At 36.2% G+C, this 27,420-nt stretch overlaps 1 protein-coding gene across 1 annotated transcript in view; it reads right to left on the bottom strand.

The window, feature by feature from the left end:
* Window positions 1-3,424: 3,424 nt before the first annotated feature.
* The window catches only part of TM9SF3 (transmembrane 9 superfamily member 3), a 46,649-nt gene continuing 22,653 nt past the window's right edge, over window positions 3,425-27,420 (bottom strand). Inside the window, exons 6-15 of the mRNA XM_036336471.1 lie at window positions 26,625-26,756; window positions 24,523-24,689; window positions 22,946-23,040; window positions 19,630-19,760; window positions 18,060-18,199; window positions 14,235-14,303; window positions 11,046-11,192; window positions 10,550-10,633; window positions 10,347-10,423; window positions 3,425-7,551 (exon numbers count right to left, since the gene is read on the bottom strand). Coding sequence (XP_036192364.1) covers window positions 7,484-7,551; window positions 10,347-10,423; window positions 10,550-10,633; window positions 11,046-11,192; window positions 14,235-14,303; window positions 18,060-18,199; window positions 19,630-19,760; window positions 22,946-23,040; window positions 24,523-24,689; window positions 26,625-26,756 — 1,110 coding nt within the window. The 3' untranslated portion in view covers window positions 3,425-7,483. The remainder of the gene's footprint in view (window positions 7,552-10,346; window positions 10,424-10,549; window positions 10,634-11,045; window positions 11,193-14,234; window positions 14,304-18,059; window positions 18,200-19,629; window positions 19,761-22,945; window positions 23,041-24,522; window positions 24,690-26,624; window positions 26,757-27,420) is intronic.

Genomic DNA, 27,420 nt, shown 5'->3' with positions numbered 1-27,420 from the left:
GGAAAAAATACAAGTGACCCTGCGTCATCCTATCAATTTTCATCAAATAAGCACATACGGGATGGAGCTAGATTGGGCAGGATCTGGCTAGGAACTGACAGGTGGAAGGAATGTGGGCGGAAGGGATTCCACCAAATGGCAGGAAAGACCAAGTGGCCATTAAACGGGCAATAGGTGTGGGAGGGGGTTGAACAAGGCTGGAAGGAGTCAAACCCATCGCCATAGTTTTCTGCCTTCAACCCAGTGAAGGTCACCACCTGTCAGTAGGCAAGTCCACAGTCAACATCTAAAAGGCCGAACAAACTTGTGACACTTCTGGTCTCCAGATGGCACTAGGCAAACAGCCAACTGGCTTCATGAGCAGGGAATCCTCTGGAAAATAGATAGTCCAGGCGACCTCTTGTGCAAGCACTGAGGTTGCAAGCTTTTATTGCCTCCAATCCCCGCCTGGTAAGTAGTTGCAGGTCTTCGCACCAGCACTTTGTCCAGAAACTTTGAAGACAGTGGTGCTACTGGATGACCAAGCTGCAGGGTTATGTCAGAAGCCGTTTAGATGCTCCTTTTGCTATCAACCAACATCAACAAAATACTTGGATCATAGGTTAGATAGGAACAGTTGAAAAGGGATGATGAGTATCTTTTTCATTTCTATAGTTCCTGATTTCACTCACCATTTTGTATGTTTAAAATACATTTTTCTTTCATTTAAATCTCATGAAAAAAAACTAGAGGTTTAAAATAAAAGGCTTCATGACCTAAAAATGCCCAACTCTGTCCCATTAGTAGGTTCATATATGTGGGCTTCCTCCCCCATTGCTCATAATTGTGCAGAATATCTGCAAGTGGCTGTACCAGTAAGCTTTTCCCTGTTTAGTCAGATGTCTGTCCTCCACCCAACTCATTCCATCTATACCCTATACCCAGAGTGGCCCATTTCTCTTGTCAGCAGCTCAAAGCCCTCCATGTCTACCACGTTCCGACTTCCTGAACTACTACTGCACATAGGCCACCTTCTCCTCATTTTGCTTTCTAGGCCACTACACATCATCACCTCCTCCAAGGCGGGGAACAGAGGCTCCAGAAGAGATGGGTACTCATCTGCTGTCTCATTCCTTAGCTCACATTACTGACCACTGAGAAGGTACTTTTGGGTTCTTCGGAGGCGGTAATGAAAAATATTTCATAGTTAAGTGTTTAGCAGCTGTGTAAAGCCTTTTATCTGAGCTCCTCAGGGTGGCACACCAGGCCCTCCATGAAACATCAGGCCTTCCTTTCCCTACTCCAGCCTTGGCTCTTGCCACCTTATTGCATTAAACCCCTTGCAGTGATCTTAATAAGGCCTTGCTGCTTTGCACCTCTCTGCTGGGAACAACTTGATGACCACACAGCTTGCATCATCATGCCAACACCTATTGAAGCAGCTACCACACTTACAGCATTCACCTATTTATGTCTGTCCGACCCTACTGGCATATAACCTGCAGCAGACCTGTCTGACAACTCCAACTGGGAACCAACTTCCATTGTATCACTCTCTAGACCAGCGGTTCTCAACCTGTGGGTCGCGACCCTGTTGGGGGTCGAACGACCCTTTCACAGGGGTCGCCTAAGACCATCGGAAAACACATATATAATTACATAGTTTTTGTGATTAACCACTATGCTTTATGTTCAATTTGTAACATGAAAATACATCCTGCATATCAGATATTTACATTACGATTCATAACAGTAGCAAAATTACAGTTATGAAGTAGCAACGAAAATAATTTTATGGTTGGGGGTCACCACAACATGAGGAACTGTATTAAAGGGTCGAGGCATTAGGAAGGTTGAGAACCACTGCTCTAGACCCTTCATTCCCTTCAATGATCTTCAAGGTTAAGTCCCATAATGTTAGTGGCTTAGATTGAACCACTAAGAATAACCATAACATTGGCCAGGTAAAGTAAGTTACATCAACTTCTCCCTACAACCACCTGCTCCATTTTTTAAAATTTTAAGTAATTATAAATACATGTGTAGACTACATTACCATTGATGGACTCCACATATCCAAAGGCTTAACCCCCCTCCCCCCCACCTTTTCTAATGTTAAACTGTACATGAACCATTTAATAAAAGTTCTCACGTTGAAATCTAGAAGGTAGCTGAATAACAGATCCCTTATTCCCCTTGTTTTCCAACCAGATGAAAACTGTTCACTAAAGAGATCAAAAGTAATCCAAATTTGTACCAACTTAAACTATTTGGCACTAGGAATTATCAAGTACAGGTTTTGACTGAGGTAGCTAATAAAATCAGCAGGAGAAAAAAAACAGAGTTGACAACAATTTAAATAACTAGTTAAGACTGGAGATGAAAAAAAGTATAGCCCAGCCGGCATGGCTCAGTGGCTGAGTGTCAAACTATGAACCAGGAGGTCACTGGTTCGGTTCTCAGTCAGGGCACATGCCTGGGTTGCATCCCCAGTAGGGGTGTGCAGGAGGCAGCCAATCAATGGTTCTCTCTCATTATTGGTGTTTCTATCTCTTGCTTTTTCTTCCTCTCTGAAGTCAGTAAAAATGTATTTTAGAAAATATAATTTTTAGAATAAAAGTACAAACACATCAGGAGAAATTAACCACTGATTTTGATGTAGTACAATAAAGAGAATCCCTTCCATCAATATAGAATACTCATTTTCAGTGTGAATTCTACACGTTATCTGTTCCACAAGTTGGAGAGGTGACATCCATTCTATGGTTACAGCAATAGGACCTTAATCCTGATAATAAGAGACCCTTTCACGGCTTCCATAAAATGTAGATGTCTACCTCATCAGCTCCACAAGATGGTTGTAAGGAATCATTATCTGAAACGCCTTTGTAAAAAGAAGTACTAGACAAATGCAACATATTATCAAACAGGAGAATGACAGGGATGGAGGAGTGTGGGGTTTCCGTGTAGGAGTCAGAGCTTGTGTGGAAAAAATGTCAAAAAATGATCATAAAATAAAGATCGTTTTTTAAAAAGACAACCCTCATTCATTGTAACATTCTTTCAACTTTCTGTACTTTTTTTTGTCTTTTCCAAAATACAAAAGTTGGGCAGAATAAAGTCTTAAATCCTTCATGTCAGGTGTCAGCAAATGATGGCCCCCTGGCTGTTTCTGTCATTATATTGGAACACATCCATCCTCATCAGTTTATGTACTGTCTACTGCGGGTACAACAGTCAGTCACAGCAGAGACCGCATTGTGGTTCTCAAAGCCTCAAATAGTTCCTATTTTGCCCTTTACAGAGAAAGTTTGCTGAGCCCTGTTTTATATAATTGCAGGAAGCTATCAGTAATCTCTTCATATGTGTGCCATTAATAATGGGTCATCCCTTATTCTTGGTTCACCTGTTTCAAAAAGGAAAGAAATAAAGGCTCCAAGGGAAGTACATTTAACTTTTTATTACTTTTAAAAATCCAACTTCAGTTCAACAGACTAGATTAGAACCTCAAATGTATTTGATACATTATATACTGGATTTCTATTACTAAAAAGCCAGTTGGAATATGGCCTACACAAACCAAGGGTGTGTACAAAATGGAAGTAATCACCAAGCAATAACTGTTTCCTTCCAACTCTGTCACCGATTGTCTGTGCTCTGTGGGGATTTATAGATTCAGATTTGAAAGAGCTAAAAGCCCGAGGGGACTGCTTCTCCAAGCACGCTCTGTTGGCTTTCAAATAGAATTCCGTGTCATTGCTTCCTTGCCTTAAGCTCTTACTTATAACATTTAAAACTTTCAAATGACCTAAACTGATGAATTGGGCTAAACACACAGAATGCTGCTTTATCAGTCAAGTATTAGCAATCTTAGTTCACCAATACTTGAATATAAGTGGCTTTCACAATAGTTCATTTCCATTTCCTAGCACAGTGAAATAACTTAATTTTTTACTTTTGTCTTTGCACTCTTCTGTCTACAGCTCCAATAAAAATGTCAAATCAGATAGCTTTTAGAAAATACTCACAAGAGGAAATAATCATTCCTCATGCTGAATTTAAATCATATAAAATTTCTGCAGCTGTATGCTAACTTTCTGATCTACTGTACCTCTAAATCTAGCCTAGTCTTTCTGCATACACTTTAGATCTTTTAAAATTGTCACTTATCTATTTAACATCTTGATTGCTAAAATATAGATTCATACTTAAAATTTTTATGAAGATATAAAACATTAATAAATACCTGTGTTTTCATACATAACTACTCCTATTTATTATGTGTTCCAATAACTCAAAGGAATAAAGCACTAAGACACTCTAAAATCTAAACTTAAAACCCAGATGGAACTACAGTGTATAGATTACAAACAGGCTTTTCTTTCCCAGACTTCATAAACAGAAGCCCTTCGGTATGTAGCTTTTTCTGAACAAATTACATTAATACATTTTTTCTTTTTTACATTTGTAAAAATTCAGGAAATTTTAAAATAACATTTATTTGCAAGACATTTGGCATAATGTGGATAGTACATATTTAAGAAACAAAAGCTTTACCAAAATGAATACAATTTGTGGATAAACCCTAAATAAAGTGGCTTTTGGAAGAACTGGAATTTGCAGCAACCATCTTTATAAAGAGGTCCATCCACTCTCAATGGAAAACACCCAAGCACACCATTCACTAGGTAAGTACACCATTCCCATTCAGCTCTCCCCACAGAATAATGACTTATAAGAGTATGGGGCTTGATTATGGGCAAACCCAGTGCAATCTAGGAGCCCAAACATGACCTACTAAAGAATGCTCCACTATCCCTCCAGCCTTTTCATCTCCACCTTTATCCTACTCTCATACAAGGAGATGTGTGTGTGTGTGTGTGTGTGTGAATTACTAATGTATCTAAATTTTAGGAGAAATATGCTTACAGATACAAGGGGAAAATAATCTTTAGTTTTTGGTTGTGTTCAAAGCATAAGTTGGGGAGTTGAGCAAATAACATTAACAAATGAGACAGATATGTAGCATTAATGAAGTGGGAAAACCCCATCCTTTAATTATTTAAATATTATTTTATTTTACTAGTCTACAGCTGAGAGCTAGGGAGCTAAACCATTTGTGAATTACAACTTCTTCAAGACACACCACATCCAGCCCCTCTATGAAGTCATAGATCAGTACACAATTTCTAAAGGACTTTTCAAGGTGATTTATATTCATTTTAATGGACCTCTTAATATACATGGAAATTAGAAAAATGTTTTCCACGGAAGATTCCAAAAGATTTCAAACAGAGCTCAATTTAATAGAAAGAACTGGTGTACCTGAAAGCAGCTAACCCACTCTTTAAAAACCCTACATCTTACCTGCAACTCATGAAAAAATAAATTTCATTTTATTATAACAAAAGCTTGCTGTCCAATTTGCACTCCATCAGACTATATACTGTTAGTTAGAAATATAAGCCACTATATACTGAATTTTCATTTTTCTTATAAGATCCTAAAGGTAAGTAAAAAGGGAAAATGGAAGAACCAGTGTATTACATTTAATATAACATTTTGGTATGAAGAGGATTTACCTATAACTTCTGATCAAATTTCTGTCAGCCACACTTGAGTGGTAATTTATCAAATTTTTTACCCTTTATAGTCGTTACATACCACATGATAGGATGCAGAGTTTACTAATTGATAAACATATTTTGTAATGAAAACATCTTACATAACTATGAATGGCATGAGTTTCACAATAAGGTTTAAATATAGCTGTTCTGACTCTTCTAAAAATACCAATATACAGAATTATTTTAGGTGGTCATTTGCATAGCAAACTATTAAACTAGAAACTCAATGGTTCTAGGAAAACTTCACATTATGGATAGTTCCAGAAAGATGTACTCAAAATTAAAATCACTTCTCAGAAAACTGTAATCTTTATTTGCTCATCCAATAGTAACCTAACCACTTTTACCCCCCACCCCCCTTACAGGGTACACCAACCTGAACAGACTTTGTGCCACAATTTCATTCAAAGGGCTTATCATTCACTTCTGACTGTACTGGATAATCTAGATGTAAGCAGGTTTGGGGATTTTAAAGTGTGAGTTCTCTGTATTAAAAAAAGCATAATTTACAGTTTATTTAAAAACTGCATTCAATAATATTGCCTTTTAAAAAGATAGCTTCAAATTGCAAACACATCTAATTTCACAAAACAATTTGGTCAGGAAATTTTATTTTAACATTCTAAAGCATTACTGCTTTAGATGTTACTTAAGTGCCCCAGACAAGATTAACAAAATTAAAGGTTTCTAAATTACAAATTTAGTTCGTGTAGGAGTCTCAGAAAAGAAACAGAAGAAAACAATCCCCCCCTTCCCAAAAGAAGACACACACACATTTTGAAGAAACCCCAATGTGTCATGCAATGGTAGGCAAGATGTAAAAAGCTACCCAAATTCACACATTTCTACACCAATCAGCATCAGAAAAAAGTACTCCGTAATCAATCTGTACAACCAAATGCATTTGGGAATCTACACCTACATTACATTATTTAATGTTATATACATTTATTACCCACCCCCCTTGTTTTTAATAATTTCTTATGCAAAACCTTCATTCAAACCCAAAAAAGATGTAAGACTAACTTGGGGGGTGAGAGGGGGGAGAAAAGATAATCACTTAGGACATTTAGTTAAAATGTAGTTTATCTAAATCTCAAAATGTTTAATAAAACAAATATGTTCTCCATTTAACACTTTGCTTTCTAACTGTACAGTAAATTGCATTGTAGAGAGTACACCTCTATCTTCAGACTGTATCTTCTTTGGATGGAATTAAGATGTAACTGGATGGTTTTGAGATAAATATATGGGAAGCTGGTTCAACTAAGATGACAGCAGATATATTACATGCAGGATTTAATATTTTTAATTCTTTCTTTTAGAAAAAAGATGCAGTTGAATTGGGGGAGAAAAATGCTCAAAAAAGAACCCAGGTTCAATATATAAAAATGTCCCACAATAGGTTGGTGATAGCAGTAAAAATAAGAGAAAATAATAATATTTCTGGAACATCATTTTTCAGTAACATGGAAACACTAAGTGCTAGGAAGATTTCTATTCATGTAATTTTAGCATCCAAGTTTCCCTCTAGTCATTTTATTGGAACAAATGCTTTTAAATAAACTATTTGTCCTCTTCACTGAAGAGAGCTGGTCTATTTCATCTTTAATGAGCTAGTTTTTGGGAAGATTAGCCATGTACTGTAGTAATGCCTACTGCATAAAATCCAAGCATTTGCTGTGAACAGTTGGAGAAAGCAGTCAGTAAGAACCTAGGATCAATGGAAATAGATGTTACTTTACGCCATCCTCGAAAGATAGACCCACAAAGTACCCAGTGTTAACGCCCAAATCTCTTCTTGCGCTTTTTTTGCTGTGCAAGTTCCACACTTGTGAAAGAGAAATTGATCCAAAGTTCCAGGTTTTCTTGGGTCTCTAGTCAATTTTCACATTAGTATAGATTTTTCGGACAAAGGCACTTGTTCCCATGTAACCAATTGCTCCTGTAAAGATAAAATAAGGTTTTGAAACAAATTCATACAGAGCAATCATTTACAAACACTAAATGCCCTCTGCTCTGGAGAGTTCTTTTTTTATCAAGATAATGTCTTTATATTAGTATTCTCTTTGAACTTATTAAAATTGTATCATTTGTTTTGCAAATCACCTGTTACTTCCATACACCAAGTTTGACCTGATATATTTTTAGAATTAAGTACCAATTTGTTAAATGAAAAGACAAAATGGGCCATGAGATTATAATTATTGATGTTAGATGTGTTAGATATATGGGGACTCACTATAGATAAATAAATGGCCCCTATTTTTGTGTATATTTGAAAATGTCCCACAATTAAATATTAAAAATTCAAAAAAACCTCACCAAAACAAAGCAAACTTATTTCTAATTATTTTTCAATGAACAGACATTTTTAATATGAATTAATTACATTACACTTTAAAATACTGATAATTCATTTTGAAATAGTTATATAATACAAGTCCTTACAAGTAAGAAAAAAATTTTCGGTTTTGTAAAATTTTAACTAGAATCAAAAATTTAACTTGCAAATAACCCTAGCCAGTTTTCCTCGGTGGGTAGAGCGTCGGCCTGAGGACTAAAGGGTCCCAGTTTCGATTCCAGTCAAGGGCACGTGCCCGGGTTGTGGGCTCAATCCCCCACAGTAGGGGACATGCAGGAGGCAGCCAATCAATAATTCTCTCTCATCATTGATGTTTCTCTCTTTCTCTCTCTCCCTTCCTCTCTAAAATCAAAAAAAAAAAAAAAAAATTAACTCGCATAACACTAGTTCAATAATCAAATCTAATTTTTCAGACTTATAAAACACTTTTTCCCTTTGAGTGGAGATATGCTTCAAAACAAAACAGTACCAAACTAGAGAATCATTTTTCCTAATCTTACGGAAGTACCTCAAGAATAAGCTTATAAAAATACTAGAGGCCCAGCACGCGAAATCACATGAGACCCAGACCCGCCCTGCATGAGCCACGGCCCTGCCTCCGCCACACCAGTCCCGGCCCGAGAGAGGTGCTCCATGCACCTCCTGGCGACCGGCTGTTTGGTCGTTCCGGCCTTATGGCGTCACGACCACAAGCCTTTTATGATACAGATGACTTTATAAGAAGAGGATAGTGAATATGCTCTCTAGAAAAGTAAATGTCTTGGGAATAATATGGAGATATACTTTAATTTTATTGTATAAAATATATTTTTATTGATTTCAGAGAAGGGAAAGGGAGAGAGAGCTAGAGACATCAATGATGAGAATCACTGATTGGCTGCCTCCTACACACCCCTCACCTGGGATCGAGCCCGAAACCTTGGCATAAACCCTGACCAGGAATTGAACTGTGACCTCCAGTTCATAGGTCAATGCTCAACCACTGAGCCACACCAGCCAGGCTAGAGATACACTTTTAAACTTAATTTCTTTAAAACTAAAATGCTAGTCTATGCTCAAAATATAGATTATAACAATCTATTACCCACCTTAACATACTTGCTTCCTTTTCCTACATCAAAAAAAATCAACAATATTTTTCTTTCAATTGCTGATACTCATGATGACACATGAGTAAGTTTCAGCCTGACTTGTTTCCCCTCTGCCCCCAAAACTGAAGCATATACACCCACCAAAGAATAAATATGGGGATACTGCCAGCACAAGAGGCAACTGTAAATGTGCCAAGATTTTCAAGCAGCAAAATGAAATTTCAACAGGAAAAGTACTAAAAAAATTTTACCTAAATTCATTCCATTTTATTTGTAAATGTCAAGATATTATCTCTCTAAGTCAAAGATCATACATCAAGTCAAGAAAAAAAATGAAATTTTCTACATAATCCCATTATTCTATACCTTTCTAAATGGTGGTGGTAATCAAGAAAGACCTCAGATGAAATAAAGAGGAATTCTATGAGCAATATTCTGAAGAAAGGATGGCCAACAGTACTAAAGGAACCTTCTGATTGCCTAAAATGTACATCAGGATGTTCCCAAATCTAGTTTTCACCTTCAGTTCCTATTCATCTTCCCCCCAAAGTTGGTTAACTAATAAATTATCACAAAGAAAGGTTATCACAACAGCTAAAGAAACGTGATTATAATATAGAGAAATGTCTTCCCTTATTGTCTGTGGAAATGAGTTTTACTACTTGACAATAGATGTCACTTGTACAGTGTTTGTGCACACGTGGTGATATACATGGTATATGTGAATGAACATATTCTTTTTTTAACTGATACATTATATTAGTTTCAGTTGTGCAACAGTGATCTGTTATATGTATATACTGTGAAATGATTATCACAATAATTCTATTTAACATCCACCACCATACAGTTACAAATTATTTTTTTGAGAATTTTTAGGATCTAATGTCTTAGCAACTTTCAAATATACAATACAGTATTATTAATCATAGTCACCATGCTGTTCATTACATCCCCAGGACTCTGGAAGTTTGTATCTCCAACATCCACCTCTAACACCCACCAATATGGAGAAAAGATTCTTCTGGTAAAGGAAAAAAGCAATCCTGGTACCCAAAGGGGTCCACAAATGTCATACTAGAACCTAGCTTTTAACAAGATGATTACATCTGCCTTATTCTATTACTAAAGGTGGAACTTAAAAAAAAAAAGAAGTCAACCAGACTCTTATTTTGATGTTCCTGATCAAATAAAATGTAATTTCTTAATTTCCCATTACTATATTTTTCTGATTCTGAAACACTCAAAGATTTACTCATGATATTCCAAGATTTTCGAACTTACCACACATTATCCCCAAGGCTGTGCTAAATACCGCCATATATCCAAAGTAAAATGATGTTTGAAATAAGCCATACATCCTGAAATAAGACAAAATAAATATATATAGTACATCCATTTTCATTCTCAACGTAAGGCCTTAAATGCTAGTATTTAAATAACTAGTTCTGTTTCCTAAATACAAATGAGAAAATGTCTCAACTTACTTTGTTTTGAAAAAATAGTAGTAAAAGGAATACATGTAAACATAGATTGCAGTTGATGCAGCAGAGAGAAAACTTGTCCATTGCCTAGAGGGGAAAACATAGCTCGTTAGAATGAATGGCACTGAAATGAGGATTTTAAAAAGCAAATCATTTCATTTTTAAAATCCTTTAAAATTTTGTATATTTAAAAACAAATGATGTACTTCACATTTAAATATATGAAGCTTCTCATAAAGCTTCTTCCACATCAAGCATTTTGTAAAAATATTTCTAACACAGTGACCCTAATTAATAAAAAAAAAAAAAAGACTGACACTATAACAGAAAATCTTCATCATCTTTATCTATATCATTTTTATCACTGGAAAATTCCCTATACTATCTTAAGTAGCAAGATTTTTATTCAGATCTTTTACTTCACTCAACATACTTCAAATGAAATCTTATTTTAAAACATTATGGTCCCCAAAGGTTCTTCCCAAAAGTAAGTACTCACCACCTATAGTCCTCCGCATTCAGCAGGAAGTATGTGCACACGATGGTCACACAGACAGTCACGATGCACAGGATGACCAGCACCAGCATCATGAAGCCATAGACATAGTAGATCTTATATGCCCAGAAGGATGTGAAGATGAAATACCTGAGTAAAAGGCAGAAAGGCAGCTTTCTAGTCTTTATTTTAACGCTTACCCTGCTCTTGCTAATTCTCTCATCTTAGTGCTCACTTTAATGTCAATATTTTTCTTTCAAAAACTTCCAACAATTTCCCTTACCTTTTCTCATCTGTTAAACACTCTCAAATTCTCTCCAAAATATTCCTGCGTAATCTTTCAAGAACAATTTTGTAGAGGTCAATGGGGGAAAAAGGAAACATATGTAATATTTTCAACAATAAAGAATTTATTTTTAAAAAGGAAAAATTTGGTAGTGGGCCATTTATGTCAAATCAAACAATGAATTAGAAGCTTAAAGGAGTAAAATGTGGGGAAAAAACAACAGCCAAAAATTCATTATTTGTAAAAAAGTCAATTCCCTCACTCTTTCATTTTTTTCTAAATGCAACACTACTAAAGAAATGTATGTTGTATTTTATAAAATATCCTATTAAGCTAAAAACTAGGTTTGATAGAATAATAATGTATATAAAATTAGGGGTGAGGGGAGAAACTAGGACAAGAAAGACTAAAGAAGCTTTATGCTATCTTCAGAGGACAGTAGGAGAAAGGGTATTAAGATTTCACTAAGATCTGAATGAAGACAGAACACTGTCACCACCCCAGAAACTCACCCTTATGCCTTTGTAATGACCTCCACCTTTATCCTGGGCAGTACCCACTTTGCCACCTAAGCCTACAACCCTAAACATGATAGTATAATTTTACCCGGGTTTTCTATTTACATGAAAGGAATCACACACTGTAAAAAAGAAAAACGTTTTACACTAAGAAAAAGACCCTTCATTCTAATTCCATTACCCTAGTCTTCATTCAATTAGAAGGGGTATCTTCTAGTCTCTTTTCTTTTTCTTGTTCTCTTGATTAATTCATTTGTTCATCATTCACTCTCTCAGGATACTTACAGACTCTCACCCTATTTCAGGGAAGCAGTGAGAACAGAACTATGAAGACAACACAGCCTCCACCCTTAGGGAGAGTACTGTTCAGAGGGACACCAGGGAAGGGGCAGTCGTGATGCACTGTGACACATGCTCTGTCAATGAGCCAGAGGGGCGAGAGTAAACGAGAAGAATCAGCTAAGGCATGTGTAGGATGGAAGGTGAGAGAAAGGGGGTCGGGGGAGCAAAAAGACTGTTCCATGTATAGAAACAGCAAAGGCAAAGGTTCACAAATGAGAAAATTCACTGTATTTTGAAAAACTCAAAGATCAGTGTGGCTAGAACTTCAACTGAAGGGATGAAAGCTAAGAGATGAACGTAAACAGGGCCAGATCCTATATCAGGAAGATCCTTATTGGCCTTGTTATGGAATTTGGAGTTACCTCAATGAAAACAAGAGTCTTTAGCAAAGAAGTGACATGATCAGACTGATACCTTAAAAAGGTCACTTTGATCGCCAAGGGCAGAATGGCACAGTGTGCAGGAGGTCAAAACAGAGGTTAAAGATGCAGCGAAAGGCTCGCCAATGGAACAAAGTACCTGAGAGAGCAGGAAGAGATGTGAGCCAGAAGGAACTCAGGATGGGGACAGGAGGGAAAAAACAGTTGGCAGTCAAGTCAGGGTGAGGACACAAAGCAGTATCAGATGTAAAGGACAGAAGTTCCTGAACCAGCTGTATTAAACCACTAGCTAAAATGACACACATACCAATCCAATCCCTCTTCAAGGTATTGACTAAAAGCCACAGCTGGTACGTGAGTCCAAATCTATGTCAGTTGTACTTGTTGGTGTAATTAGACAATTTAGTTAATGTCACATAAGCCAATAAACGTAAGAGCACAAAGGATGTGTGATTTCTAAAAATTATTTTAAATGCTTTGGGAAAATTCAATACGGTGAGTTGCTAAAAAAAAAAAGTTATAAAATTAAGTGTGGGTGAGATGACTATAAAAGATTAGAATGCTTCAGACAGGTCTTTATGTTGTTCTTCCTACACTTTAAAAAGGCTGGAAAATACCTAAGATGTATTATGAAGGTCAAAGGAAAAATGACAGAAACACCAACTAGATACAAATCAAAGAAAAGACTTTGGATTTAAACATTTTTTTAAAAAAAAATCAGTGAAGAATGATTTTAAGTTAGCTGTTTTAAGTTAAATAAAATGTTATGTATGTATCTTCCTTTATAATTCCCTTACATGAGGCAACTTTATCAACTAACCAATTATCAGATCCAATCATGTTTGTTAAGGAGGCATCCCCTGTACAGGAGAGAATCAGCAGTGGTGCAGCTAACAGGAAAGTGTAAGGAATTTTGAGCAGTTACAATGACTGGCATTTCGTGGGCAGGGGCCAGAGGTGTAGGACTGCAGTTCTTGAGAAAGTGTCATACATAGCACTGCCTTGCCTAAAATGCCAGCACATTCGCATCAAGAAACACTGGAACACAGGCGGAGAAAAGAAAGGCTTACATTTTGCAGTGGTAACCAAGCATGCAGTTGTGAAGCATGGTAACTGGGCACAAGGTGGCATACCTCTCCCCTCCCACCACCACCCCCCAGCAACTCCCAACCGCGCCCCCCCCCCCCCCCCCCCCACACACACACACACACCGCCCCAAGAACACACACATATTTCCTAGCACTCCTGCAGGTCTCTATGGAAGAAAACTAGGAATGACTATGCCTCCAAAGACGTCAGGATAGTCTGACTGGTTTACCTAGTTCTCTGGACACTCAGAAATATTTTAAAAATACATTAAACACCAGTAATTCCTTAAATTGTGCTTATGACCAAAAGCTGGTCTAGCATTCTCTAGCATGCATGCTTTGATTTCTAAGATTTCTTATAGAACGAGAGGTCTAGAATATAATGTAAAATAAGTATAAACTTCATCTGAATATTTCAGAACAGAGCAGAAAACTACTTTTAGATAGATACATAGACCCCTTTCTGGAAGCCATGGAATTAACAGACTAACTCTGATGCTTTCCCATCCTACCCTAACTCCTAAATTCTCTAATTACAATTAAATCCCTCAAAGCATAAATACATTGCCAAAACTTACATTTCAATGAAGATTGAGCCAAAAGGTAAAATTCCTCCCAAGCAAACAATAACTGCAGGCTCCATAAACCTGGAAAATATTAAAATTAACATTAAAGTTCTAGCATGATTTTATGTTATATATTATATAAAACCTGATAACAGAAAGATGCTTGGTACTTAAAAATCTAAATGATAGAAACAAATCAGTAAAAGAAAAATTAAAATACAAAGAGGTACAACACAGAGGTGGGACTTCAAATTAGTTCTAGAACAGAGTCAAAATTCTTTCCATCACTAAAGGCTGAGATAAGAATTTAGGAGACACAACTTCTTGCCAGTGAAACAACTCTAAGTATTAAGATCCCTATCTCAATAATGTTTCCCAAACTGTGGCCTTGCCATTTCTTTGCTCAGTCTTTCATTGGTATAGTAATTCCTTTTGCTATGAATTATACCATGAAGACATTATGAGTTCTGCATTATAATGGAGACAAAGAATGAAAAAATTAAATTTCAAACTTCCTTTATTCACTCAAAAAACATTTTACTATTTGCAATTGGTAATTCTCTACCTGGAATGCTTATCTTGTCTCACACTTCCCTGCAAGTATTAGCTTAAGTGTCCCTGTAACACCTTCTCTAAGTCTCCCAGGAAGAGGAGAGTCCTTCCACTATCCTTTGAATATAACCTCCCCACAGCAGTTAACACACTATACTGTACCTGTCTAATGACATACATATCATACCTCATTGGACCATAAACTCTGGCAGGCAGAAGCTATTCAGCTAGGTATTCCCAGTGCCCAGCAGTACCTGGCACATAAATGGTATTAAACTAATATCTCTGGAATGAACAAACTAAAAAACTGAGAGGAAAATAAAAGAATTTGAGAGCTGGAAAAACTTAAAAATCATTTAATTTAGTCTTCTTCCCTCATTTTATAGAAAGTCAAGACCTATAGAGGACCCAAATAAACAAAATCAGAAACGATAGAGGCGAAATAACAACAGACCCCACAGAAATACAAACGATTGTTAAAAAATACTATGGACAGCTCTACTCCAACAAACTAGACAACCTGGAGGAAATGGACAAATTCCTAGAAAAATACAACATTCCAAAACTCAATCAGGAAGAATCTAATAATCTCAACAGGCCAATAACTATGGAAGAAATTGAAGCAGTCATCAAAAAGCTTCCAGCAAACAAAAGCCCAGGACCAGACGGCTTCACAGGGGAGTTTTACCAAACATTCAAGGAAGAACTAAAACCTATCCTCCTCAGACTACTACAAAAAATTCAAGAGGAAGGAACACTTCCAAGCTCATTCTATGAAGCCAGCATCACCCTAATACCAAAACCAGGTAAAGACAACACAATGAAAGAGAATTACAGGCCAATATCCCTCATGAACATAGATGCCAAAATCCTCAACAAAATCTTAGCAAATCGGATCCAGCAGTACATCAGAAAGATCATACACCATGACCAAGTAGGATTTATCCCAGGGATGCAAGGATGGTACAATATCCGCAAATCAATAAACGTGATACATCACATAAACAAATTGAAAGAAAAAAACCACATGGTCATATCAATTGATACAGAAAAAGCATTTGACAAAATTCAACACCCATTTTTGATAAAAGCTCTCAGCAAGGTGGGAGTAGAAGGATCATACCTCAACATAATAAAAGCCATATATGACAGGCCCACAGCCAACATCATACTCAATGGACAAAAACTAACACCATTTCCCCTAAGAACAGGAACAAGACAGGGATGCCCCCTCTCACCACTCCTGTTCAACATAGTACTGGAAGTGTTAGCCATTGCAATTCGGCAAGAAGAAGAAGTAAAAGGCATCCAAATTGGAAAAAAAAAAAAAAAGACCTATAGAGGTTAAAAATGATTTTCCCAGCCCTGGCCAATGTAGCTCAGTGGTAGAGCATCGGCCCTTGAACCAAAGGGTATCAGGTTCAATCCCTGGTCAAGGTCATGTATCTGGGTTGCAGGTTTGTTCCCGAGGGGGCACATGTGGGAGGCAACCAATGGATGCCTCTCACATTGATGTGTCCCCCCCCCTTCCTCCCCCTTCCTCCCTTCCATCCTCTCTAAAAATCAATTTAAAAAAAATCCTCGGGTGAGGTTTAACAAAGAACAAAACAAAACAAAAATCTGCCCAAGATGACACAGTGAGAGCCAGATCTAGTCTTCAGATTTTGGTTCCCATGTGTCTATATAAAGCAAAATACAATACACACAAGCCTTCCTACACCTAAATTTAATCCATGGTTGACAAGGTCATGTGTTGTCCTTCCTCTCCATTATTAGCCCTAGTGACCTAGAGAACCATTTTGATTTCTGACTATGCTTTTCCTTTAAACTTATCCTCCCAGTAAAAGGTGAACATCAGGATATCAATGGGCCTCAACAATCAAATTTGAAAAATATAGTTGAGTTATAAAACAGACTAGAAAATTCTCTTAAGCCTAATCTAAAAAGAACAAGGATAATTACTAAGACTAGCACAGATGACTCTCCTTTAAACTATAGAAGCTATTTTATTCAGCCTTTCTTTCTATAAATGTCTACATTCCTCCAAGTCTACAAAACATTGTGTAAGTACCTGAATATGTTACATTTATAATGTGGGAAATAGGAACAGAGGGTTCAATATATCACCTTAGTATGAATATGTAGTCTTCTGTACAGCAAATCTTATGAGATGGGGAATGTAATAAATGTACATCCTTTTTTATAGTAAGAATTAGGGGAAAAAAGAATGCTGAACAGAATAAATCAATTTAATAAATATTAAATTTAATATTATATTAATTATATATAATATTCAGCTTACTAATTTTAAGAGGACAAATATATAAATGTTGAGTTCACATTATAATTGCAAGAATTAGAAATATAAAGATATTAGTTGCATCTCATTTTATGTCTAAAATTTGAAAAAATACAAATCATCTCAAATTAAAAATCATCAAGAATCATATTTTGAAGGCTGATTGGTCTATTAAACTGTAAACTATGTTTACTCTGTTGCAATTGAAGAGTCTCTTCATCTGTTAAACAAAAATACTTGTCATCTTTTGTCAGGATTAATTTTGAATTATAGGAGGGCCTCAAGAACACAGTTTGTGCATACATACAATGTGACAGAATGTATTTGAGAGATTCTATGTATTCCAGAAATGAAGATAAAGACCGCAAGTCAGTAAACTACAATCGGTCTCAACCCTAATTCATCTCTCATTTGGTAGAATATATCTGGCTCTAAGTGTATACCAGTATTGTTTAGAATAATAAATAACCACAAAGGAAAATCAAATGATGAGGCATTGGCAAACTTTTTCTGTACAGGTTCAGATAGTAAATACTTCAGGTTTTGCAAGTGATATGGTCTCTGATATAATTTTCTCAACTCTAATGCTGCACTGTAAAAGCAATCAGGGACAGTATGTGAACGAACAGGCATGTTCCAACAAGACTTATTGTAATAAAAACAACAGAAAGTCAAATTAGGCCTGTAGACTGCAGTTATACAACTGTTGCAGCTTTAATTCTCACCCACCCTTACACACAGTATACTTATCAAAGCATTTGACTTATCTGTAAATGGCACTAATATTCAGAAACTGAAATAAGGATAAAATGTATTACTACTTCTAACAAATAGGTTAAAGGAAAATGTAAAAAGACAAATCAAGTCAAAACTTAAGATAGTCATTCTTATAAAACAATCCAATTCCAAAAGTTGCATACATATAACAGCCTTAACAACTTCCATATTGTGAGAAACAGTCACATAAGATTTAGCATTTTCTTTACCATTTTTTCTCCGGTATGGGACGAGGCACAGCATTGACACGACAAGGAAAGTTGGGCTGACCTGACAGATTTCGGCCAAGTATTGTACCAACAAGATTTAGAGGAAGAATAACAAAAAAGCAGATGCAACAAACGGCCACCTGTAAATTAAATTAAAATGTATGTGATTACTCAGAATGATAACATTAATAAAAATAAATTAAAGGGATACAAAATTTAAACACAACCTGATCACAAAAGAAAATGTTTAGGTTCAATGTTTAGGGGAAGGAGACATATGTAATACTCTTTGTAATACTTTAAGCAATAAAACAAAATTTAAAAAAAACAAAAACAAAAACAAATACCTGTAAGAAGCCTAACTTTATCAGGTATCTTTGACATGCTAATAAGTAACTTCCATTCTGTTTCTTAGGCCACTTTGGTGCTATAATAGAAGAAACACTGGATTTGAAATTAAAAACTTATTGTTTTCTTTTTCTTGGGATAAATACCCAGAAGTGAAATTGCTGGATCATATGATAGTTCTATTTTTAATTTCTTAAGGAACCTCCATACTGTTTTCCATAATGGTTGACTCTGTAAAGCACCAGCATATCTGTGTTTTAATGTATTTAAATAATTCAAAAAATTTCAAAGTCTGACTACAGGTAAGGATATGTGAAAAGATTTTAATATTGGTAATATATTAATATAAATGCTTAATGAGGTTCTAAAAACAGTATAGTTCCTGAAAACAAAAAAGTTATGAAGAAGCTTCGCTTCCTACCACTACACTCACCTATCATTTAAAACATCCATATTTCTTGATATGTTATTCTTTCTCTGAAATATATTCACCAGTTCCACCCATCTCTTAAAAAAATTACTGTGTCCTCTCTGTCATACTTAAGAGACAGACTTTCACTTGTTTTTTAAATCCTCACCCAAATATATATTTTTATTGATGAGAGAAGGAAACATCAATCGGTTGCTCCCCAATCTGAGATAGAACCTGCAAACCAGGTATGTGCCTCGATCAGGAATTGAACCTGCAACCTTTTGGTGTACAGGATGATGCTCCAACCAAATGAGCCACCCGGCTAGGGTGACAGACTTTCACCTTACTTGCTCACAGAATCAAGAGAAAAAAAAGGGCAACTGTATTTGTTAAGTTAACAAGAACTGTGTGGAGACTAACAAGAACTTTCTTCTTCACCTAACTTTCTAGGACTGAGTAAAGGCTGGCTATAACTATTAAAGCTCATTAAGAAGCACTTTGGAGCCCTATCCGGTCTGGCTCAGTGGATAGAGCATCAGCCTGTGGCCTGAAAGGTCCCGGGTTCAATTCCAGTCAAGGGCACATGGCGGGGTTGCAGGCTCAATTCCCAGTGGGAGACTTGCAGAAGGCAGCTGATCAATGATTCTCTCTCATCATTGGTGTTTCTATCTCTCTCTCCCTCTCCCTTCCTCCCTGAAATCAATAAAAATATATATATATATTTTAAAATAAGTACTTTGGAGAGATTTCAGGCCTCATATTAAAATGCTTATACTTTTTCAGTTTAAAAGTATGACTCAAGCAACCTACCATTGTTCCAAAAGGAATGGCTCTTGAAGCATGGTAATAAATGGCTATAAAATTGATGAAGAAGGCAGTACCACACACCATAGCTGGGATAAGGAATGCCCCAATAAACATCTGCTTTATCCATCTCCTTCCTGGAAGAGAAGGGAAACTATGAAAATCAAAGAGATAGATATTATATATTAATAGTTAAGAGCTGATTATTTAGTTCCTAATTTGACTTCCTAATAACTATTTCAAAACAATAGCTAGTAAAGACCAGTCTGGCTATTCAAGTGCACCTAATGGAAACACGCAGTTTTTGAAGAGCGTGTACTGGAAAAGAGCAATGAACTAGTAAAATATTCTTATGTTTTGTCTTGATTCTGCTACTGATCTGCTGTGAACTTTGGTAAGCCACTCGTTCGTTCTGGGATATAAGTTGGCTTGGAAGGGTGTTTTCAAACTGTTGCTTGGAGTTCTGGAGCTTCCTGTAGGTGCCAATGGACTCGTTGGTGAAAAAAGAGCCCAGGTCACCAAGCCTTGCTTCAACCAGAGTAAGTTCAATTTTACAGTTTCACACATTGGGGTTTCAGGGAAGCTTCACTGGGAAAGAGGGTTGCACTGCTTTAAAAAAATAAAAATAAAAAAACCCTAGGTTAAACAGTCCCTAAATTTACTCTTAGCTCTCTCATTATAATTATAAATATATATTTAAATGTATTTCCATGTTTTAAAAGGAAAAAAAACAATGGAATGTGTTTCATGAGCTCTCTCGGCAATTAGAACTATAGATGCATAAGTTTTGTTATTTCTTTGCACCTCTTTGTATTGCCAAAATTCTATGCGGTGAGCACCTATTATTTAAACAACAAAGGGAAGTCATTTTTAAACTAAGCAATAAAAATTTTTAAATCCCATTCAGTGACCAAGAAAGCACCCTGAGCTACCTTTCTATAACACAGCAGAGGGCACAAGCAAGCACACTGCCGTGGAGGCATCTTCATACTGCTTAGGGACAAACTGGACAGATTTAACACTGGCTCACTGTTATCATTCAGCCGCACAATCATAAGCAATAGTGACCCAAACAGAAAACACTAGAGAAAATACAAACAATAACCTAATTTTTGTTTTCTTTTTCTATATAAAGCTCTTTTTAAATATCTGCCTCACAGAGGTACTACCCCAAATCTTTACTTTTCTCAAGAAAAACTCCTTGACTCTGAATTTTCTCCTTTATTTAATTTCTTTCTCAGTGAAGTTTCAAGAACCCCTCCCTTCCAAATACCCACCATTTGTACAACACCAAAAGGGTAGCAACTAATTAATGTTATGTATTATTTCTCCGATTAAATTCCAAGTGTTTCCTGGCACTTTCTTTTCCTGTACTTTCCATTATCTTCTCAGATTCAGGCAAGAATTAATAAATTCCATATTAAACTCTATCTCTCTTTCCTTCCAACAGTCAGAAAGAATCCCACCTACATTCCACAGGGTACAACCAGTAGCCCAGGAATCTGCATTGCAGTGTTTCCTACCATTCACCATGCCCTTGGACATTCCGCTCAAGTCCCAGGCCACCCCCAGCTTCAAATTGGGTCTGGAGCATTATCCAGTGCATTGAGAACAGTGTGAAGACCCTGAGCTACATTGTCGTTCAAATCCTTAACTCTGAAAATTCTTGATTCTCTGAGCTGACCTCTATATTAACTTGGCTTCATATGAGAACACAATCAGGCCTCCTCAGGGCACTGTCAATCAGACAATAACCTTTAGATTATTCTTGGTAAGATTTGATACTCCTAGGGGCTTTTGTTTGAACTCTGTCAGCTTTCAAGCATAAGTATAGTTAAGTCTGGCTGGGTGTTCTTAACTTGCAATCAGATTAAAAGCAAATTTATGTCCACATAGGAATAAAATTCCTGTTTTCAATAAATCTGTTTCTGCTGTGGAGACTTTTCTGGGGGCTCATCAACTGTAAAAATCTCAGTCTAACTAGTTTTCAGATCAAATTCAAAATAGAAGTTGCTTTAGGCATCCTTATTTTCTCAGGATGGTAGTCCTATAGCAGTGATGGCGAACCAATGACACGCATGTCAGAGGTGACAGGCGAATTCATTTTTTTGGTTGATTTTTCTTTGTTAAATGGCATTTAAATATATAAAATCACTATCAAAAATATAAATCTTTGTTTTACTATGGTTGCAAATATCAAAAAATGTCTATATGTGACACGGCACCAGAGTTAAGTTAGGGTTTTTCAAAATGCTGACACGCCAAGCTCAAAAGGTTCGCCATCACTGTCCTATAGGATAAGACTCATTTCTCCCTTTTTGGAGGTAGAATGTAGAGGCTGACCACCTAACTAAAATACTCAGGAATTCATGATGATACTACCTCAGGCAATCCAAAGAATCACCTAAATTGAAGGTACAGAACAATAAAAAGAAATGATAAACTAGGATTTCCTGGAGGAATTTTCAATGATTTTACGCTGAACTCCTATAACCAATAAGTCTGATCTACTAAAACAGAATCACCTAATGCTGACATTGCTTAGGATCGGCTGAGAAAAATCACATTAGGAAGTCTTATCCTTAGGAATGTGATTTCAGGTCCTTCATTCATAACCTGAACTATCCAAATCTACTACTTTCAGCACATTTCTGACCTTGACAATTACAGGGAAAACAAATAACCCAAGGACCCTTAAATGCCATCATAGAAAGAAACAGCAAAAATCAAGTACCCTTGTATCACCCATGTATCCCCCATCATTCCAGGTCACAAAAGAAACAAGGGAGTATTTAAAATAAAAGTGCTCATAAGCAAAAGACTGTGACACAGAATAACAGAAATCTTTGTGCAGGGTCCTTTGATAAACATTGAAGAGTCAACAGAAATAAAGAGCTATACTTCCCATTCTCTTTCCACTGTCCACACTTTATCCATAAACCATAAAACATGCCTTTATATTCAACTATAAAGCTATAAACTCTATGTGGAGGCCTCCCATGGAGCACATGTAGGGAGCTAGGCACCTCAAAGTAAAATAATATCAATAACTTATATATACTTTCTACTACATGTTCCTCAGACCTAACTGCTTAGTAAGCAATGGAAAGAATCTATTCATTGTTCACAATTTTGGAAAATAAAATGCAAGGAGGACCCATAAAGGCTAGATAGAACACATAATAGGTTTGAAGGAGATTATGTGAAATGGGATAGCAAAGAATTTTACAATGCCTGTATTGCCTGTTTTAAATTTGAAATACCTCACCATAAAATATTAGCAACTATAATTAAAAATACAAATTGATAACTCTTAAGTTACCTCCTTGTCTTGCATACAAACTTCCTCCAAAATAACCATTCACTGGAGACGTAGCAGCATAGACAAATATGGCTGTACTGAGCATTGATCCCCTCCTAAGAAGGTGAAAAGATGTGTAAGATAAACTAAAACCAACAACTTGAAGAACATATCATATAACCTATCACATTAACATCAGTTTAATTTCAAAGTTAAATTTAACAGGAACACAAAAATATCCTCCTGGGTCCTGGCTGGGTAGCTCAGTTGGTTAGAGCATTATCCTGATAACACCAAGGGTGCGGGGGTTCAATCCCTGGTCAGGATACACACAAGAATCAACCAATGAATGAACAAATGGGTGGAGCAACAAATCGATGTCTGTCTGTCTCTGTCTCCACCACTTCCCCCGCCTCTCTAAAAATCAATCAATAAAAATATAAATACCACCCTGGACTGCAAAGGACCTCAAAAGATTGCCTAGTGAATGAATTTCCAGTTAAAATTACACTTAAATGGTACAGGATGATGATCCTCATTTTTTTTAAAACTGCAGTAAATTTCATAATATATTCTGAAGAAATACAGGGAGGGGGGAAAAAACAGGTTTATAGTTGTTTATATGGAAAATAATACAATTAATACATGAAAAAACTGTTTCATGAACTCAACTGTAAACCTACATTTTCCCACCCTGTATGTTATATTTCTTTGGCAAATATTAGAAGCTGGCACTAAAACTGATTTTGCAACCCTGTGAGCCAATCACATCATATGGAAAAGGATATTCATCTGTTAAGAAAAATAATTAGAATACTCCTCTTTATAATTTAACTGCTTAAGTTTCTTGCCTGCTGACAGAAATACAACATAAGTAGTATAATCTATTACATTATTGTTATTACTTTAAATGGTATAACGAGACTTTTTTTTATTTAGTTTTCCTTATACAGTTAAAAGCTGCATTGGTCCACTAATCAACTTCATTCAGTTCAACAATTTCTAACCTCCCCTTACAATAATGATATCCAGGATATTCAGACCAACCCTCTTGAGTAAAACTAGACAAAATTTTTTAAATGCCTAATTGCAAAGAGAAAAATTAAATTAAATGACAGTATCACTTGACATAACACAGAAATGTATTTAACCCACTAACAATAAATACCATTTCTGAAACTCACTATAACTAGGAAGGCAAAATATGTTCTAAATATAGAAAATATAGGAAGTACTGTGCAAACCTTGTGCTTCTTATGAAGATCTAACTGGATCTTTGGCTTAAAAAAAAATGCCTTATACACTTTGTCAAATAGTTCTGGACTCAAGTAACTCTCTCATACCTCTAATGGGACATAATCTTTATTAACCAACCAAAATGTTCAGTAAGGCTAGTAAGTTTTAGCATTTAACAGAAAAATATACTTATACATGAAGATTACTGTTCATTATTTAATTTCTCTCAATAATGACATTTATGCTATTTAAATCCTAAGAATTGTAATAAGCAAATATTTAATTATGCCTGACTTTTTAAAAGGTTCCAATTATTAAAATGATTCAAGAGCAACAAAAAGTAATAAAGTACAAGCACTTACTCTGTATATAAATCTTCTATCATTGCAACAATAATAACAATGAAAGAAACAGCAAATATCTGACATCCAGAACCAATGAGAGAGGAAAATATCAGTGGGTGACTTGATGGTCTAAATACATCGCCATGCACCTGCTTCCATCCATATTCATCTCCTAGGTCTCTATCCTAAATACATAAATATGTAGACAGAAGAGAAAAATCATTCAGAATGAAAATACAGAAAATAAGTGAAAATTATAATTAGAATTGTAAGTTTCCTCTCTCCAAACTTACAGCTATTTAAAGCTGTTCAACATATCAAGAAAAAAAATGTCAAATTTAAAATAATCACTGCCTTAATAACTTTTACTGAGGTCCAGGAAGGTGCTTTCTGATTCTGCTCCGAGAAATATCAAAGAATGAAAAAGAAAATAGTCTACAGCAAAAAGAAATGGTGAAATTGGGAGAATAGCACACTGACACTCTTAACATCACTTTCAGACACTACTCTTGCATTTGCATCATGACTGTGGCTCATATGTGACCAGGGGCCAGGTGGAAAAGAAGAAGAGTATCAAAACCAGTACTAGATGCCCTAACAGTGCAGAAATGTCCTTTATAGCCTGGAATCTAAGAAAACATATGGGGAAAATATTGAACAGTTGAATAATAATTTTTTAAATAAATGGTATTTTTAAGATACTCTGTTTTTCCTTATTTTTTTATTTTTATTGTTGACAATATTACAGATGTCTTCCATTTTTTCCCTTTTTTCCCACCTCTACCTAACCTCCACCCCACTCAGACCTTCCCCATTATATTATCTGTATCTATGAAATATGCATATGTTCTTTGGTTAATTTTCTTTCCAACCTGAGTAAACAAGTATCTAAAACAATGTTTTTAAAGAAATAACAGCCCCTCAGGATAATCTGACTTTGTGGGGGGAGATCCTGGTCAGATATGTTTGAGAAGCACCAAATATTTTATCTACCCTCTGCTACTTCACAATGCACATTAGCATATTAAAATTTAAATCTCTTTAACTGTTTCCCAACTTATTTAATGATGGAGCATATCTTCATAGAACAGCCATTAACATCCTACAGAATACATTTTTTCTCACAATATATAGCTATATATATCTACATATATATGGCTAAGCAACCATCCAACTGGTAGCTATGATGCGCAATGACAACCAGGGGGTAGATGCTCTGACCGGTAGCTATGATGCTCACTGACCACCAGGGGGCAGACACTCAAGGCAGGAGCTGCCGAGCTGCAGTGACTTGGCAGCAGCGGTTCTCAGGTGACGCACCCTAGGGTTCCAGGATGAGTCACCCGAGAACTGCCCCCTTGCAGTCTGCAATCCGGGACCCCTCAGGGGATGTTGGAGAGGCCTGATCCCTGCAGGCCAGGCTGAGGGATCCCACCTGCCAGAGGGACCCCACTCACTCTGCAGACGCCCTTTGAGCCGAGGTGCTGCCCAGGTTTGGCTGGCCGGGGCAGGACCATGGGAAGTTGGCTCCAGGGCGTGTCTGGCCCATCTCACTGAGTCCCGCCACGCTGGCCACCTTCTAATTAATTTCCTTTCAATGTGCACGAATCCGTGCACCGGGGCACTAGTTGGTCTGTAATTTTGTAAAAATATGTAGAAAACAAACACCTCCCTATTGATGTAGTCCCATTTGTTTTAAACTAAATGTGAATTAATACTTTTGCCAACTCCCTGAATTGTATACAATATTTAATAGTATTAAAAAGACACCAACACAGATCTACAACCTCCTAGTTGCAATTTTTAAATCAAAAGCTCTGAAAACTGAGTTTGTTTCATAAATTTGGCATATCCTTATTTTGAGGCAAAACTTGGACTGAATTAACAATGGGTTATTTATACTGTTTATCCCACCTAGGGTGAACATTCATATGTTTTGCTGAAAAAATTAAGATTTGATTAGAGATCCCCGCCAAGAGTTTACACCTTTCTAAAACCTGAAAATTCTGAATTCTGAAACTTACCTGACCTCAAGATTGTGGACCTACTATCCAACATTCAAAACACAGTAATATTGAGTTAATTTGTTTTTATAAGTACAATATAAAATGTATGCTCACCATGTCATCCATTTCTTCTTCTTTACTGTACCGAGCATAATCTTTTCTTAAAGTTCTCATTAAAATCATTGAAACTAATCCCACCAAGAAGATAACCATCATGAAGGAGTTGAAAATTGAAAACCAATGAATCTAAAAAGAACAGAAAATATTACTTACATAAAAATAGCAGTCACAAAATTCACAGGTCCCATGAAGAGTATGGGATGCTAATACAAAAAAAAATTTTTAACTTTTACATAAAAATCCAAACTTCAGACACACTGGGGATGAGTATTCACTATACAATGGAATTTGTTTTCAGTAAGTTTCAGATACACTAAGAACATGATATTGTTTATTGAGATTTTCACAATCAAATTTATTATACAAATAAAGTATAATTTGGCTTTAAAACATAGACTAGTGCCTGACATATAGTAAAACACTAAAAAAATTTTAAGTTGTTATTACTATTATCTTTCAAAGTGTTGGCCTGATCTTTTGTCTACTCACTGTTTCAATCTTTTTACCTCCCTCCTTTCAATGGCAACACTTTTTAAATGAGACTACATCCCTATTTTCCCTCACTTACTCCTAAACACAATGCCATCTCACTTTGTCCCACAAAATTTCTCTCAAAGATCTGCAATGAACATCTAAGTCAATTCAGTGATTCAGCGGTCAATTAGTTGCCGCCACTCTCCTTGCTCTCCCTGCCATGTTTGATCTTTGCTGACACTATGCCATCCTACTTCACTAACTGCTGCTTCTCCTCTTTCATCCTTGATGCCAGCTCCTCCCACCTTTGTGAACT

Source organism: Myotis myotis, unplaced genomic scaffold (assembly GCF_014108235.1).
Source record: "Myotis myotis isolate mMyoMyo1 unplaced genomic scaffold, mMyoMyo1.p scaffold_m19_p_15, whole genome shotgun sequence".
NCBI classification, from domain to species: Eukaryota; Metazoa; Chordata; class Mammalia; order Chiroptera; family Vespertilionidae; genus Myotis; species Myotis myotis.
The sequence above is the reverse complement of the archived record's forward strand: the minus strand, read 5'-3'. Positions and strand labels throughout refer to the sequence as shown.